The 17,296-nt window shown below is 41.6% G+C and overlaps 2 protein-coding genes and 2 non-coding genes across 4 annotated transcripts in view; 3 read left to right on the top strand and 1 right to left on the bottom strand.

The window, feature by feature from the left end:
* The first annotated feature begins 1,390 nt into the window (after window positions 1–1,390).
* On the top strand, window positions 1,391–5,458 carry cln8 (CLN8 transmembrane ER and ERGIC protein). Its single transcript, XM_010781459.1, has 3 exons — window positions 1,391–1,638; window positions 2,024–2,634; window positions 3,322–5,458. The coding sequence occupies exons 2-3, from the start codon at window positions 2,095–2,097 to the stop codon at window positions 3,646–3,648; spliced, it is 867 nt and encodes a 288-aa protein (XP_010779761.1). The 5' UTR covers window positions 1,391–1,638; window positions 2,024–2,094; the 3' UTR covers window positions 3,649–5,458.
* Window positions 5,459–6,304: 846 nt separating this feature from the next.
* arhgef10 (Rho guanine nucleotide exchange factor (GEF) 10) overlaps window positions 6,305–17,296 on the top strand; it is a 30,552-nt gene continuing 19,560 nt past the window's right edge. Inside the window, exons 1-3 of the mRNA XM_010781463.1 lie at window positions 6,305–6,472; window positions 13,181–13,290; window positions 16,872–17,270. Of these exons, the coding sequence (XP_010779765.1) occupies window positions 13,254–13,290; window positions 16,872–17,270 (436 nt within the window). The 5' untranslated portion in view covers window positions 6,305–6,472; window positions 13,181–13,253. The remainder of the gene's footprint in view (window positions 6,473–13,180; window positions 13,291–16,871; window positions 17,271–17,296) is intronic.
* trnat-agu (transfer RNA threonine (anticodon AGU)) lies at window positions 13,392–13,465 on the top strand. The gene has a single exon. It is a non-coding gene; the product is annotated as a tRNA-Thr (tRNA).
* On the bottom strand, window positions 15,373–15,445 carry trnaf-gaa (transfer RNA phenylalanine (anticodon GAA)). Its single transcript has one exon. It is a non-coding gene; the product is annotated as a tRNA-Phe (tRNA).

The raw sequence follows: 17,296 nt of genomic DNA, 5'->3' as shown, positions 1-17,296 counted from the left end.
CTGTAATTTCTCCTATTCCGTATATCTAGCAGGAAGATGCAAATCAACAATAATGAATATTCCTGTTTTGATCTTATTGGAGATGTCATAAAAGTAGATTAGCAATCAGTCAGTCATTCATTAATAGGGTTAGAGCATTTCCATTCAAACATTAGATAGAACTCATCCTTCTCTCATATAGTCTCAAATACAAGGCAAGAATACCCCCTGTTGGACAAAGAGAGAAATGCATGGGCTGATCAATTTACAGATGTTTGATTTCACTTTTTATTACTATTTCTTCCTTTTATTACTTTTTACTGATACACAAAGTTTAAGTGCTGCCTTGGAAGGCCTGCCCCCATAGCAGGGAGTGATGTCTTTGATAGTTACGGTTAATAGATTTTCCAGGGAGGCCCTGGTTTGGGAACCTTATCAACATTTCCTAACAGTTGTGGGAGTTGACATGGCTAAAAAAAACTCAACCCTTTTCAGTGGGAATAAGATGATGATGATGATAATAATAATAATATTGGGAGGGATGAAACCCCTCTTTAATGGTCACTGACATGCAGAGCACACAGCACACACAGTGAAATGTGTTCTTTGCTTTTAACCCAACCTAGTACCAGGAGTCTAGTACTAGGAGCAGTGGGCAGCTATTGCACAGCGCCCGGGGAGCAATGGGAGTGAGGAGGGAAGGGGGTTGTCCGGTGCCTTGCTCAAGGGCACCGTGGCAGGGCAGGAGGTGAACTGGGACCTAGTAGCAGTCCACACTAAATTTGTAGGTCTGGTTGGGGACTTGAACCGGCGACCCTACGGCTCACAGTCCAATCCCCTACTGACTGAGCCACTGCCGATCATATAAACATTACAGATACTGTGTCTCAGATAACTGACTGAGAGCAAATCAGTAGCCTAAGGTCACCAGCTTTTTTCTGATGGTGTTTGAGTGGTGGAGCTGGAGCACATCACAACAGGGTCTTGTTTCCACTAGCTCCTTTGTATGTGAGTATGCATGTTGTGTCCCTGTGGGTTTCCTCCATCAGTTCTGTGGTTATCTGTATGTTTGAATGTGTGTTATCACTATGGCAACATGCCAAATGTGCACATTGATTCCTGCTCAGTGCATATGAGAAAAAAAGCTTCACCATTTCCTGCGCATGAAGGTCAGACATATCAAATGATAATCATTTTAAATAAGTACACCCTACATATTTGTTAAAAATGTTTCATATATGTTTTGTCCTTCTATTGTATTACTGTGACTATATATAGTCCGATTTTTTTTATCTATCTTTGCTATTAACTTTGTGTGTTCCTGAGCATTGGTAATGTGTAACTATGCAATGTTTGGTTTTATAACAGAGACAAACCACACTTCATGGACACAATTCGACTCAGGAGATAACCAATAGGATGGATCGGGTTCTGGTTCTCCCTTAGCGGACGACATGTATTGACCAATGGGATGTCCGGATGTTTAAAGTGGGCGTCACTTCCTGTTTGCAAGTCATATGACCAAATTGAAGTCGTATGATCATGATGTGTATTGTGGAAACTGCACAAACACACAAAGCACCGGGACACCGTGTTCATTGGGAAGTGGGAACTCCTCTGCTGAATATGTTCGGAATGATGTCCGCTGACTAGTGTGCGGTGAGTAACAATGACTGCTTTGGCCATATTAGTATTTCGTTTGTTTGCTTAAACCAACTAAGTCACACGTTTTAGTCGTCGTGTTTGTGTGCTAACTTGATAACACGGTAACTGTATGTTGGGGTTCAAACTGACTGACTCCTCATGAACTTAAAGTTTGGTCTAGAGTTAAACTAATAAAGCGATACATTGTAGTTGGTGTCGAATTGGTTGTGTAGTTATTACCGAGTGCAGACAAAGTTCTCTCATAACTGTTTTAGGTTCATTAAAGCTGAAAAAAGTCGTTTTATATGAAACATTTACACAGTCGTGTTACTAAATGGAGCCTCTGTCGTCTGTTTCTAGCTATAGTAATGTATTTAATGTGTTCTCTGTTGTCATGCAGGTGACCCACATATCATGCACCTACGAGCCCCTTCCAGTCTCACCTTCAGCTGAGCCCCTCCCTCAAACATCATGCATCCTGACCAACAGCCCAGCCCTCTCCCCCATCCCAGTGCAGCGTACTTCTCTTGGGACTACCGCCTTCACCTTATTGGCCTAGGCTTTGGCTTCTATGCAGGGATATTCCTCCTCTCCCACCTCCTGTCTGTGGCCTTTTCCAGCACCTACAAGTCCCTGATAGCTAAGGAGAAGGTCTTCTGGAACCTGGCTGCAACTCGGGGAGCCTTTGGCATCCAGAGCACTGTAGTGGGTCTCAGATGCCTGACTGAGGACTCAGCATTAACCAGAGACAAAGTGAGAGGACAGGAAGACTGGTCCTGGTTCAACGTCCTCACAGCCACAGGCTTCTTTGTGTTTGAGAATGTAGCTCTTCATGCTTCCAGTGTGGCATTTCGGTCATTTGATCTGCCACTGGCGACACACCACTTCTTTGCCTTGTCAGGGTACGCAGGAGCGGTGGTGTGTGATTCAATGGGCCACTTCCTGCCAATGGTTACACTGCTGCTGGAGATGAGCACGCCTTTCACATGTATATCCTGGATGTTACTGAAGGTAGGGACCTTTTGGTGTATTGGGTTCTGCAAGACTTACTGTAACTACTTTGCTCCATACATGGCATCCTTCCCTCATCTCATTTTGGAAAAATTGCAGTAATCAAATAATTGTTTGGTTCAATGGGCTCTAGTTGTTAAACCCTTTTCTCACTGTATGAAAAACCCACTAATATCTGGTGGGGAAAGTTTACAATTTTGATTTGATTTGATTTATTTCGAATGTGTAAAACAATAATATAAACATTTAACGTGAGAATTATTACACAATACAAAATGAATCGGTGTCTAATTGATCTACAAAAATATTACTGATTCTATATTATATGTATAACGGACAATTGGCATTCATTCTCTGGACAAATGACTAGTCACAGGTATTTGTCTTCTGCGATCGCCCGTGATGGAAACCCTGTTTGACTCATTTGCAACATGAGGCACATTGAAGTTAATATAATCAGCAGGGATATGGACAATAATTAACATAGACATGCTCTCACAGATTCTTCTCAACTAACACAGGAAGTCTCACAAGGTTTCAGATCAACAGATAAAGGTCCAAATTCTTAGAAAGAGGAAGTTCTACTAAAAAAAGATTGAGCCACTACCTTATCTTTCTCTGTTCCTCCAACTCACAGATCTGATTTCAGTACACTGAAGTTACAATGTTGTTAATCTTCCCTGATAGGCTGGCTGGGCTCGCACCCTGCTTTGGAGAGCCAACCAGTGGGTGATGATCCACACTTTCCACTGCCGCATGGTGCTCACATACCACATGTGGTGGGTGTCTTTTACCCACTGGAGCGACCTCAGAACCCATATGGCAACGCCCTTACTCCTCCTCTTCTTCATCGGCCTCACTCTGCTCACGTGTGTCCTCAACCCCATCTGGACGCACAAGAAGACCATGCAGCTGCTCAACCCTGTGGACTGGAACTTTGGAAACAAGCCGGCCCTTGTAAATGGCGCCATGGAGGGTCGCTCTGAAGCTCCTGTCAAACCCCACGCCAGCTAATGTGCACCACCGAGGATCTTTTCTGAATATGCCATATTTTTTCCGTTTCGAGTGATGTGTGAAGTTACTTTGAGAGTGGCGAGAGCTTGATGGATTGTTGTTTTATAAAACTTTTGTGGGAGCAATTTCAGTATTGCAAAGCACAAAGTCAACAATGTAAATTGAATTTAACATCTGAGGATGGACCCTCAGTCAAGCAAGTGAGCCCAGAACAAAATACACAAGACAGGTTTTTTTTGATAGTGCATGCAGACTGACTGATATGTGCAAGGTCGGGACAAGATAGTATATTTCTCCTTATGTCTAAGCAAGCACCGGACAGAATCTTTTCAAAACAACTGAGTAATTCAGGACATCATTATCATCATTATGTCTCTTGACATTTGGTGAAACACCAGCAGTTCCTTACAGTATTTGCAAATGATTATGAAAAAGACATAGCTTTCCAATCTGGAAATGTCACATCAATCACTTTTGTGATTCAAAAGGCCCCTACAGTTTAACCATGTCTGGAACTATTTTGTTAAACATTGCTACATTGTCTTCCCTCAGGCTTTACTTTGTTGTTGGATTATTTTTGATAAGATTTCATTAGGTTTGGTTATATGGGGCAGTGGTCTAGCATGGAGCACAAACTTACAAATTGAAGCTTGTACAGACAGGAGTCTTAACACTTTGAAGCAACTTAACACATGCAGTATTTAAATATTTACAGCCGATATTGCACAATATCTATCTTTGACTACTGACAGCTTTTTGTCTGATGCTAATAATAATAATAATAACAACAGACACTTAATAAGTTCTGTGGGGACAAGAACCCCCCATTAATCATGAGGACTTTTTAATACATCGCACTTTGGTGCTGATTTGGCAGAGTAGGAAAGGACATTAGTTACGTTTAAACATTGGGGTTCTATAGGCTACTTGCTGCAGCTATTACATACTAAGTCGACAATTGGATCAGTCCATTTACTGGTGCTTCTGCACTGGGAGTCCTCCCTCAGAATAGAGGGAAATATTTACCGCCTTTTGAAGGACTGGCCCACTCCATTTTTTGTTCAAAATTGAGATTTGATGTTGAAATGCATGGCCGGTGTTAAGGATTAGCTAATGTTGATCCTGATCTTTTTTGGGGGCATTTTGCATCAAGAAAAGTGTTATTTCTACTTGTTCAAAATAAGAATTCGGGAAGATGTTTTTGTTTTTCACACAATAGCCTCATTGTACTGGGATCCTTGGCATGGTGTGTTAGGATTGTCCATTGTCGTATCTCTGGCATCAGCAGCTTCGTTTGGTTCACTCAAAACAGCAAACTGGTCCTCTACCTTTCTCACAATTTTGTCAGAGGCCCCACTCTAGCTCATATGTACGTTTGATTATACTCGGAAGAATTATAGACATATAATGTTTACCCTACGTATGAATCTATGTTGAAAAGTAACAGCTTTACAGTATTAAGCAACACCTTGAGTTGAACCTGAGAAGTATGAAGCTGGGTTTAGCTCATCAAAAATGATCCAAATAACTGTAATCTGCCTCAGGACGATGGAGAGGAAGCTACACATTGTATCCTTTTGAATGGAGTGTTTTGTACATGTGATCTTACTATATTATTACTAAAACATTTCTAATATCGAAGAGTGTTTGATTTTCACTTCACCTTTCATTTGTTGTGAAATAATATCATTAACATTATGAGATGGGTGGAGGATTTCTTGGGAGCTCTAAGTTTTAACATCCTGTCTGTGTTGGGAAATGCAATAACATGAGTTAATTTGAGTGACAAAATAAATGGTTTGCTCTCAAACAGCATTGTGTCTCGTGGTTTTCTTCCTTAATAGGGTTGTGCAATAGAGCAGTGGTTACCAGACTGGGGGTCGTCAAAGCAACTTTAACAGGAGATAATCAGCTCAAAATCTATTAAAATCCTAATTTACACAACTTCACAAACAGTTTATCAGCTGTTCTGTACAGTAAATGTCATGCATTAAATATTATGTGAAATATCCATTAAATGTCCCTTAATGTAGTCGGGGGATGTCTGTTTACTCCATGATAGAAAAAGGGCAACACTTAGTGAAAAAGTTTCACTGCAATGGAGCATCCGCCTGTAGGTGGCAGAATAGGATTAATTAACTTTTTATGTTCCGTGTGACAGTTTTTCCCATTTTACCAGAAATTTGTTTGTCAGGCACTTCCTTCCAGTCTAAAATGTATTGTATTGCAACCTTTTTAAAAGGGTTTTGTTACAAAGCAGACTACTTGGTTTCTTTCCAACAATATTGGTGATAATGAAAAGTATTAACAAACGTGGCTGTGTCTCTCCATCACAATATGGAAGGGAGAGTGACAAAGTAAACGCACATATTTTACAAGCAAAGCTCCTGAAAAAGCCTTGATAGTTTTTTAAAATATTAAAGTTAATTTATTTGAACTAAGAAAACGTTTCATGATCTTCGGACAGCTGTTTTAAAGGAAGCCACCTCACAAGTCACGTGGCCGTTTGGGAACTCCTCAATGATCCCTAGCCGATCCTACCGGAGAAGACGTTGGAATTTTGAGTGACGTTGTGTCCAGCCAATCACAGCCGGACTATGTTGACTCGTCGACCAATCAGCTGCTTAGAGGAGGTAAAGGGTGTTCATGGATGGAGTCAGTTGCATCGAAGAGAGTAAAGTTAAAAGAAGGACACTGAGCGAGCGCTGGATGTGTTTTGATGTGTTTTAAGTTGTGAAGAAGTCAGAAATGCACCACGTTTAACACTTGCTCCCTGTTTCTGCGAAAGGATAAGGTTATTTTTCTGGAAAAAAGTCATAAAATGGTGAGTTGAGGACATTTTTCTAAGTTTCTGAAAACGTTTTAGATATCCCTAACTGTTTGGTAACAGTAAGTTCAGGTGAGCAGCTACGTTGGGCTAAATGATTGATACAAAGTAATGTCAAGTGTATCCTTTTGCGTTATCAGTAAAATAAGTCTATTTTTGTTAAAACGGCTATATTAGGAGATGGCTATAACGTGGCGCCTCAGTTAACACAAAGTTGCCAACAATGTCATCTAACTTCTGTACCTTTTTTTCTTAGCTTAACAACTGCGTCATAACACGACTTTAACAGTTCGAAAAACTTGAAATCAACTAGCAGAACCATTGTTTTAACTGAACAGGATACTATACTGTATTTCCTTAGGCTTTGCCTGTGTCGTGTAACATGTTGACAGATGTTGAACACAACTTTATACTTTCTGAACCCTTGCTCAATGATACATTTGCAGGTGCATTTTGCCTTCATAAGAAAGATGAGACTGAAAAACAATGTCAAGTTTGCCATCTTGAAAACAAGCTTAACTTTATTCATACAAAATAAGATATAACATGTTAAAAAAATCCATGTGGACTTTTCAGTTTAGAGCTATGAAAAAGTGAGAATGTGTTCCTGAGCTGCAGCAGTGGGCCCATCTACACATTTAAGTAGTCATGCATAGCATTCCTCAGTGAGAGCCCTGCAAGGCTTCAGTCAACTGGAAGATCCGTCTAAACAGGTAGTACAACCATGATTTAATTAAACTGTTTCTCATAGATTACTTTCTGTACAGCAAAGGGCAAGTGCTTTCAGGAATGTATGAAGCCAACAACCTCCAAAAATAGTTGAATTACAAGTGCTTTGATCTTCATTTGTTTTGTCTAGTTTCATGCATGTCTAGTTCACTCAGCCAGTACACGGGAGAGATTTGGTAGGAATCACACACGTGCTTGTACACAACAATCTCTACCAGTCATTTGTTAGGCAAATAACCAGAGTGGCCTGCCTGCAAATACAGATGCTTAATACCTTCCCACATTGTTATAACCCCTAGTAACGAAGGCTGACCAGGGAACACAGATATGTGGTTCCCCTGCTCAAATTCACTGCAATTTCCTAATGGAAGTACCCATGCAAAACACTGAGTCCTTTATGTGGGAGCATTTTTCATAATCAAAAACCTCAGCCACTTTCACCGTGGATGTTTTCAGGCACCTCTGGGACAAAAATGTCAGTGTTTCATAGAAAGGAATGTTGACAGTCAATGCTAAAGCTATGTGCCTGTTATGAATATGGCTAGGGAGACTGCATTTCAGCATCTTATCAATGTCATTTTTCATCGTAATGGTAACATATTAGTATAGTCGAACAGCAATAGCCTCTCCTGTCATTAGTAGTCTGCAAACACAGATGCAGTTCAGTGGAGGAGAAGTGCAAATTGCTAAAGTAATTGTGACGAGGCAGTGACTTTACTTTGCCAATAGCCTCTCGTGGAAATCCCTTCTGTTACGGACTCACAGTGAGCAGAGGAACATACCATTCATTTTTTAAAAGGTCGTTATGGATCCATTGTCCACCCACCACCCCACTAAGGACCCCCTGAGATAAGACATGGATTAGCAACATAGTCCAGAGCTGGGAAAGGAAAGCCACCGCTCTCCTGCAGGTGGAACACTTGTTTAGCAGATGGAAACATATGTCAGATATATTTAGTGCTTAATACATCTTTTTATAGTATTCAACTTACCATAAATTGTATGCTGTTTGTGTCTAAGGCATTTTTACTGTTATTTGACAGTAAAGGAACGAGGGAGAGGAAATGAAGGGGGAGGGGTAGGGAGGGTTATGCCATGTCAGGAAAAGTCAGCCATAATTGAGCAGGAAGCACAGTTTTATGAGAGCCATTATAGACCACCCTATCACCAAGATTTCAAAAGACTATGTTAGTACTATGCTCTATGCATTGAGCTGAGGATGACGAGTCTGCATTGCGATGAGTAATGTCAGGGGTCAATGGCAATCCAGAAGGAGTCTCTCCACCCTTTGAAGTCAGTGCAGTGACTGGAACTCTGACACTCAAGGGCAAAGCTGTTTTCCTGTGGTAATTTATTGTAATCGTACTGAGTTGCTCTATTCATATTAAAATGCATTCAGAGCTTAAACTCAGCCAGTCAACAAAAGGCCTAAGAAGCAGCTGCGTATCCACTGCTCACCACACACTAAATAGTGCTCTTCTGGTGACATGTTGGACGCTCAAGCTTTAGTGTGGTTCACTGGATGGGTGGAGACCAGTGAGGAGGGGTGACAGACAGCAATGTGGCAGTTTTCAAATGCTAAAACCATGTTTTAAATATTATACAGTCAAAGTGTTTCATTTTGTCCGAGCTGGGAAAGCCTTGTCAGTATTCTGTCTTTACTGTTAACAATAACTGCCTCCAAGTAAATTCTAATTTAAAAAGTCGATTATGGGGAAAGTGTTATAATAGGTTGCTATATATATCATCTTTGCAATACATACTGTTATGTTATTAATGACGGCATACAGTAATGAGTTACTGTGGTGGCATCGCACTGACCACATTCTGTTTAGAAACATGGCTCCTGAGCTGGTAGCTGAATCTACCACTACCAATCTCTCACATGTCCAATATTTCACACCTCTGACATCAAATGGAAATACTGCAGCCGCAGGCCTCATTATTGATGTGTAATCCCCACAATCCACTTCCATATAACTGGTAGCTGATGGGGAATACCAGACCAACTTCTGCTTGTGTTCAGTGTGTTGGGGGCAGGTTTATTTACACTGAGTGAGGGACTATAATAAAGTATAATTATGCTTGCTCAGCTACAATGAATTATGATACTAGTGTCTATAAAGATGCTTTCAATTTGTCCCATGCTTATCTAATCAACAGTTTGCCAGGAGGAGTCAGGATTCTCGCTTTTTAAAGTCAGCGATCTGGTGCCTCTTGTAGGCTTCCCCACCCTTTTTGAGGTCATGGTGGGTGGTGAAGTGTGGTGTGTTGGAACAAGTACGGCTAGGTGGCTTGTAGCAATGTAGCTACAGCACACAAGCAATATGTAATAATACAACTAGACTCTTATATGACACAAAAGCTCCACAAACCTTCAGTACAAGGTCTTTGCAACTCTTATATACTGTCTCAAAGGGCAAGAAAGAGGTACAATTGTTCCTTCCTTAAGGCTGCAGTGTCCTCCTGCCTTCCCATGAACCCCCTTCAAATACGTTAACATTACTTTATTAAGCCTGTCCGCTCTTTGTAGGGCTGGGATGTGTTGTTGTCAGTTAAAGCCTGATGACTGTAATCCTGGCAGAAGGAGAAGATTGGGACACAGCGCTCAATAAAACTTCTAGCCAAAGAGCTGCGAAGCTAAAGCCAGACACCCCCAGCAGACTGAAGTCTCTCCTCCAGGCTTTTGTTTATGACTTTTAGCCCGTGCTTGGAATGCCACTTGTCATAAGTGTGCCCCAGAAGAACCTAAATCCCTCACAAAACCAGCGAGTCAGAGGAGCACACATCACATTTTTAAATGATCTCCCCATAAGTGATGTATAATGTTATGTTTTTAAAATCTGTTAAAAACATGAAATAAATGTTTTCCTCATGAGTTACCACATGCTGTTGCGCCAGTCTGCCAGTTCTGTCACCAATTGTTTTTTGGTGCCATGTGTGCTTTATTAGGAATTGAGTCAAACGTGCCGTTACTGTGGAGGACCTGTGTGCTTTCGCAGCCCATCCATGAATTGAGAAAAAAAACATTTCAAATTGATTAGACTAGTTTAGTGTTTGCAGTCTGAGATGACACATCTAGTAGTTTAGGGTTGATGTAAAGCAGTATCGTTTAGAAATGGAGAACTTTGCGAGAACATTGCAATTGAGAGTTAAGAGTGCCATCCTATAGACAGCTAGAAGGCTCCTTTAAGTAGGTCGCAATTTATCGTTACCACTATGGATTATGTTCACAATATGTAGGTTAAATATCCTCAACATGTTTTTTTGATCCATGTCATTGTCAGTAGCAAATTGTCTGCATTACAGCAGCAGGCAACAGGACTGTTTTCCTGTCTGCAGAGCCCAATTTACCCGTCCCAGCGTGTAATGACATGCTCAGCTGAGTCTGTCATCAACCATACGGCTGACTTTTCCTCTTTGCTGTCTTCGGCTTTATCCTCAATCATTGATGTTAGATTCAATCATGATACAGTACCAATCGGGTTTAACACATAAGTTGATGAAGAAATAAATCCTGGTGAGTATCCCTCTCTTTAAGATTCTTGACACCTCGTCACCTGCTGGTTTCTTCAGTGTGTTACTGAGACAGTGCTGGCAGTATAGATAGGCTGCTGACAGAGGTCACAGATGTAGTTCAGTTGGTCATCCCGTGGGGTGAGCCAGGTGGTTCACATTTGAAGTCACACCACACCGCAGGCCATGCAGGATGTCATTTGTGGAAAGGTGCATTTTCTTCAAGAGGCAGGTTAAAAAAATAAATAAAAGCATAGTAATTATAGGAGCGAGGATGATTTGAGGGTCTGCCGGCTTGTCAGACATGTGAGAAAAAATGGCTTTGCTTCTCTACTTAATGTAAGACAAGGCAATAAAACACGGAGCCAGCTCTTCTGGAAGATGTTAAGTTAAGGTAAATCATCTGGTCTGAATGCAAATTACAAACAACAAGGGACGTCAATTGAAAAAGTCTTTTTTTTTTTTACCAAACACAGGGACCTCTCTCGTCTTTAACACCTGAATATTTGACTTCTTCTCCGCTCCCTTCCTTCTTCTTCCTGCTCTCCTAAACGTTGAACTACGCATGTTTCAAGAAAGAGGAGTCACCCCTCAAAGCTCCTGTCAGGGCTGGGCTGTACGTTGTCACTTCAAAATGTGTCAGTCAATTTAAAACCACGAGGGTCATGTAACTACGTGTTTCACACTCATACATCAGTTTCTCAGGCTGTGCAGTGTATCCTAAAGAGGGCCTCGCCGTCAGTCGTACTATTTGACATTGTAGCCGCTCCTCCTGTCCTTTTCTCTGGATGCCTTTCTCTCGCGTAGAATGTTTCTCCTCAGGCTATGCATACGCTACCTGCCTCGGTTAGCGCTAGCACTATCTTTCAGCCGCACTGTATTCAGCAGACACTGGCCCTGTGTGCTCACATCCACTGCTCTGGCACCGTGCCCTGCAAAATGGGTGGAGGACAAAGAAGCAGAGGATTTCACATTATTTGTAGACAAAACAAGCTTTGAGACTCAGAATGAGTTATCCTTTGGATCTTGTTTGCTGCAATGCTGCGGTGTAGGTTTGTCTTAGTCAGAAGTTAACTGTTGGGAACTTGTGTTGTGGTTTTCAATTCAACTATAGAGGTTGCATAGATGGAATATGAGGCTAAGATACATACCATAACAATGGCTGCTTTATATGTTAACATGATGTCATGACAATGTCATCTGCTCTTGTGGATACTAGCAAGCTGAAGTAGTCTGGAAATAGTACTTTTTTCTCCCAGGAGGCATTTGACAGAAACTGTCACCTCTGGATACAAATTGTACATCTGCAAACAAAGGCAGTGCTGCTGAGGAATGCGTTGTCTCTCATGCCCATGCAAGTCCAAAGGTCTCTCCTGCCTCAGCATGCTAATGATATTTCCCTGGGCCAACATGTGTGGTTATTACCACGTCAAAAACACAAATGACCACTGCACCTTAAATCAGAATCAGACATGCTCTGTTCGTCAGGCAGTAGGGAAATTAAGATTGTAACAGCACAGTGCAAATGAAAGGCAAAAAAAAGAGTGCACTAACATATTATAAAAATATCAAAGTGCACATTAATACATTAAAGTACACATCCATGGAAAAAAGAAAAGGTATATAAACGTGTTGAAGTAGCAGCAATGGTAATATAATACATTGTAAAAAATGCCATTGCTGCCCATATAGTATAGTAGATCTATGTTCAAGTCATTGAAGTAATTTGAAGAGTCAAGTTTCTAGAAAAAGAGTTTAGGGAAACCCACAGACACGAATCACGTTCCTGGGTTTTGGGTTTCATCAAAATACATTTGACAGCCTTTGGCTTCATGTAACCTTTGGTAAACCAAGCATGGATGTACTGGCTGGATCTGATTTAAATAAAGTCTGCAAATGGGAATGGGAAACCATTTGATTTAATGTTTAGTAAATGTGCTTGTTTTGAAGGATTGAATTAAAATCTGACCATGAGCCTGCTTTGAATAGTTTTGTTTTGGCTACAAACACCCCCACCACCCTTCTTTTCACACTAGTTTCTCCACATGTCTCCACATTGTCTTATCGATTACAAGCCTGTTTTTATGCTTGACACATGACACACGCCCACAATTAGCATGTGTGAGTGTTGTGTACACTTCAACACGTGGTAGTTTCAACAGTCCCTGAGGAGCACTATAAGAGCTTCTTTTGTTTTCATTCACTCAGTCATTTGTCTGAATTAGCTTTGGTTCAGATTCTGATGTTGACACAAAAGGTACCAGACCGTGACTGCATCACAGCCTCTGCTGACAAAGTGCTGCTGTGATTGAATAACACTGAATAACAAGTGCTGTTGGGCTTTTAGAGACTGACTGGCTTACAAATGCAGAGCTAGAAGTGCCTCACTAAATTAATTTGAAATACTGTGTGAATCACCCCTTCCATTTTGTCTTTTAATGTGGTTTGTCTTCTTCTTAGGAACTTGTGTTGGCGTAGTTGATCCCCTTAATGCTGCTGTCTGAAGAGCTTGTGCAGGAGAAGAGCAGCAAGCATGGACGTGGAAGACTTTCCTCCCCCACCTCCTGAAAGTAAAGTCAACAAAGCTTTGTCACTCACACATGTCATGCACTTTGTCATTCATTTTGCGAAACCACTCTCGAAACATGATTGGAAAATGTATGTTAATGTAGGCCAGTTAGCCCAGTTGGTTAGAGCGTGGTGCTAGTAACGCCAAGGTCGCGGGTTCGATACCCGTACTGGCCAAAGGTTTGGATAGTTAGATAAGACGTAAAGACTGTGTCAAATGTAAATCAGAATGTTCCAACAACAGTGGAAAACTCTGTACATTCTGCCTCTAACATTGTGGGTTAAAATATGTGATTGCAAGCTGAATATATTTGGGCTGGTTTCAAAAAGCGAGAAATCCGAAGACATGACATTTCCTTTAAATAAGAAATTAAATGGCAGATAATATTCGGATCAACATTGCAATAAATCGTTAGTTGCAGCTTTTTGTAAAACTTCAAGCAGTTCACAGTTGAGTCTTAAATAATCCACAAAGAGCTGATAGAAGATTGTGAGATGCTGTATTGTCAAACTCCAAACTACTTTGTGTTTACTCTTGTCACGTACTGTATGTTTGTGGTTTACTTAAGATTACAGTGTCAGACTTTAGTGTGACCTGCTAGCTTCTGTAGGTCATCTTGTGGTCACATGACTTCCTGAAGGGCTCCTGAAGCTGGACAGTATAAAGAGTAAACAACACAGATTCCTCTCCTCCTCTTCCTCACGGCTGGGGAGTGTGTGGGCAGAGCAGCGAGGGAGTAAGAAGGGTCAAATGTGCTGCGCTGCTGTGAATACCAGACAATGTGCCTCAGTATTAAACTGAATACACACACGAACACACACACGCACACACACACAGCCTCGGGGGATAGACACAGGACCGAGAAATGCTTCGTCTCCAGCTGGCCAGTCGCTTGCTTTGTTGCCAGGGCGATGCTGGAGCAGATCGTAACCCGGTGACTCATTTGAGCAGACCATTATGTGGCGGAGTGGAGATAGGACCACAGAACAGAATCCATATTGTAATTATGAATTGACAATGGGCAACTAAGCAAGGGAATGCATGTCAGTGTTCAAGCATGTATATCTCTCCATGATCTTGCACTTTACATAATCACTAGGGTAGAAAGATGAGAGAAGTAAAGATACTTTTTTATTTCCAGTTAAGGGATTTTATGAATGAAATCAGAATATATACAGTATGTGGGCTTGCACTCTAGAGTAAAGTCGACATCCAGCACTCTCCATAATCAAGCTGCAGGCATAAGTACCCTGACTGCCAACTATCAATGGACTCATAGTTGCAGATGTACTATTTGATGGCTAGTCGTGACTGGTCATCTGGCCAAATCCATTAAAATCAGGTCCTGTTCTCTTTTGGCAAAGTCAAGTGTTTCACATTGAAACCACACAGAGAGGATCTGAGTGCAAATTGTAGCAATTATTGGCAGATATGAATACACATGACGCAGTTCTGGAGTACCGCTGACTCTAAACCAGCTAGCTGTGCCTTATCTCTGTCTCCCAAACCATTCATTATTTCACAGATGGAAAACGACAGATAGCATCTTTGTTTCCAGGTTTGCTCTTGGCACCTCTCTTTTTTTTGGCAACGTTAGTCACGGTTGCAGATGGACATGGGGTCGCAAAGTTGACCCGGACCATTAGTCACAGACCGCTCCTTCAGACACTGACTACAGGGTGGAGCAACTACCTGTCAAAGCCTGAGGGAATGCTACTGGTGATTTAGAGCTGTGTACATTGCTGTGAGGGACTTCAAAGCTACTAGGTTTGCAGCTGGGAGTGTGAGAAGATGTACCTGGTCACTTTCATTGGACCGCTCAGGCCTGCAGGCTAAACACAGCATGTTCTAACAGCTAATGTGGTTCTTTTGTGTGTGTGTAATGAATAACCTTATCAGTAGATTTTTATGGTCACATAAATGCTTCAGTTGACCAGGTCTGACGGGAAGGACATTGGAAATCTGGGGAAAGCTAAACATGTCAAGAGGAAAAGGTGGATCCCAGGTGTTACAGGAACACTTTATGAAGGGTTTACACTGCATCTCAAAATGGCCTTGGGGGGGGGGAGGGAAGAGGTCAAAATGCCGAAACCAGGGATCGAACCAGGGACCTTTAGATCTTCAGTCTAACGCTCTCCCAACTGAGCTATTTCGGCATAGTATGCTAATGGTGACATTGTGTACTCGTCGACCACTAAATTGGAATTTTCTGTTTTCTTTGGGAACACAGTCAGGATATTAGAGTCAGGCTTTGGACTGAGTTTAATACAATCAAGCTGTGACTACTGATGAAATAGCTCACAAAGAATATGTGGTATGCTAGCCATCAAAACTGTGACAAAGATATTATAATAGGACGTTTAGGAGGACTCCTAAAATGTGACTTATATAGGAAAATCTTCAACCCTTTTGAAGAGCTGAAGGGTTAAGTGGTGAGAATGGGAGTTCCTTCCTTTCAGATTCTGTGGATGTGACTCAGTGAACCCTGTTTAAAGGATTTCCTAATATTTTCCACAGTATTCAACTCAGGGTGCATTTTTTTGAATGTTTTCTCTCCTTTTTTTCTTTCACTGCACTACTGAATTAAACCTAAAACACCTCCTTTACACATTCAGCTCTAAAGGCCAAAGCCAGGTTTTACATTCCACATCTGTTTACTTTCTCTTTATTGAGCTTCACTTACTCCGGGCCACGCTATACATCAGATGAGAAATAATGCAAAACTCAGGCTGTGCTCCTCACTGGAGTGAGTAACAGCTCCCTTTTCCTGCCGGCCTAATTGCAGCGTGGAAACTGGAAAGACATTTGTTGTTCCCTTCCTGTCTGCTGCCAAGTGAAGGCTCTGATGCGAGTGTGACGCCTTTGAACCCTGACTGCGTCTTAGAGTTCTGCCCTGGTTGGTTTTTGCTTATAAAGTCAAACAGCCGATGCGCTACTTCGGAGCAAATCCCAACTGTAAAAATGTCTGTAAGAAAACATACTGCTGTAGTAGACCCCACCCTTAATTATAAGTCTGTTTGTGGCTCAGTCTTTTAACTTTAACAGCCCAAGGACTAAAACTGCCACCCACAGTTTAAAGAGTTAAATCCTGCTTATGTTCAGCCAAATCCTCAAAAGCATACAGTGTGGTATGATGACCCTGCCTGTCATCACAGAGCTCTGCTTGTTATTCCTCTAATATCTTATGAATGTTATTCTGACATGGACTGTGAGTCAATGTGTCGAATGAAAAGGAAGTTACTGGAAAATAAATCTGAATTTCTAAGAAAAAACTGCTTAATTTTTATAAATGTTCACATAAAATAGTCCCACTTTTCTAGTCTAGTAAAACTATGCTTTATTGATTTGGAGTGATTAGGTCACATGACATTTAAGCTATTAAAAATAAAGAGTTTTAAAAAAAAAAATGTTTATAAATATATGTATTTAACATAGAAAAAACACATCCTGATTGTCTTGGTGCATCCCCAATAAATATTATTTTAATATTCTTTGAAAGTAGATCCTACATACTTTTTTTCATAAAGAGGACATTTCTGTTATATGGCCCAGAACATGTCTGAACCTTATCTCTGTTTTCAGTGTTGGCAGACAATGTTCCCCATTTTGCTGATGAAGGGGAGGGGGAAGCCTTCGACTTTGATGACAGTGGTGATGATGTCCCTGAGGCTGACCGCCCACCCCCTCCAGCTCCTCTACCCCCCAGCAGTAATGATCAGAATCAGGACATGACAGTGGTTAGTCTCCCTGAGGGGCATCTACCCAGCCCGGACCCCCCAGCACCCTCCATCACACCCCACAGAGCTCCATCATCAGAAGAAGAACCAGTTGCTGCAAGCGCATCCTCCACAGCAGGTGGAGCAGCAGCAGGAGGAGAGTGGACATCTGCTGCAGAGGGGGCTGATCACATGGAGACAGATTTACCACCACCTCCACCCCCTCCTCTTGATGATGAGGCAGAGACAGACCCTAGAAGAACAGGTTTGCATCCCAAAAGTGTTGACATG

The sequence above is a fragment of the Notothenia coriiceps genome, unplaced genomic scaffold (assembly GCF_000735185.1).
Source record: "Notothenia coriiceps isolate Sejong01 unplaced genomic scaffold, NC01 NC01_scaffold00023274, whole genome shotgun sequence".
Lineage (NCBI taxonomy): Eukaryota > Metazoa > Chordata > Actinopteri > Perciformes > Nototheniidae > Notothenia > Notothenia coriiceps.
The sequence above is the reverse complement of the archived record's forward strand: the minus strand, read 5'-3'. Positions and strand labels throughout refer to the sequence as shown.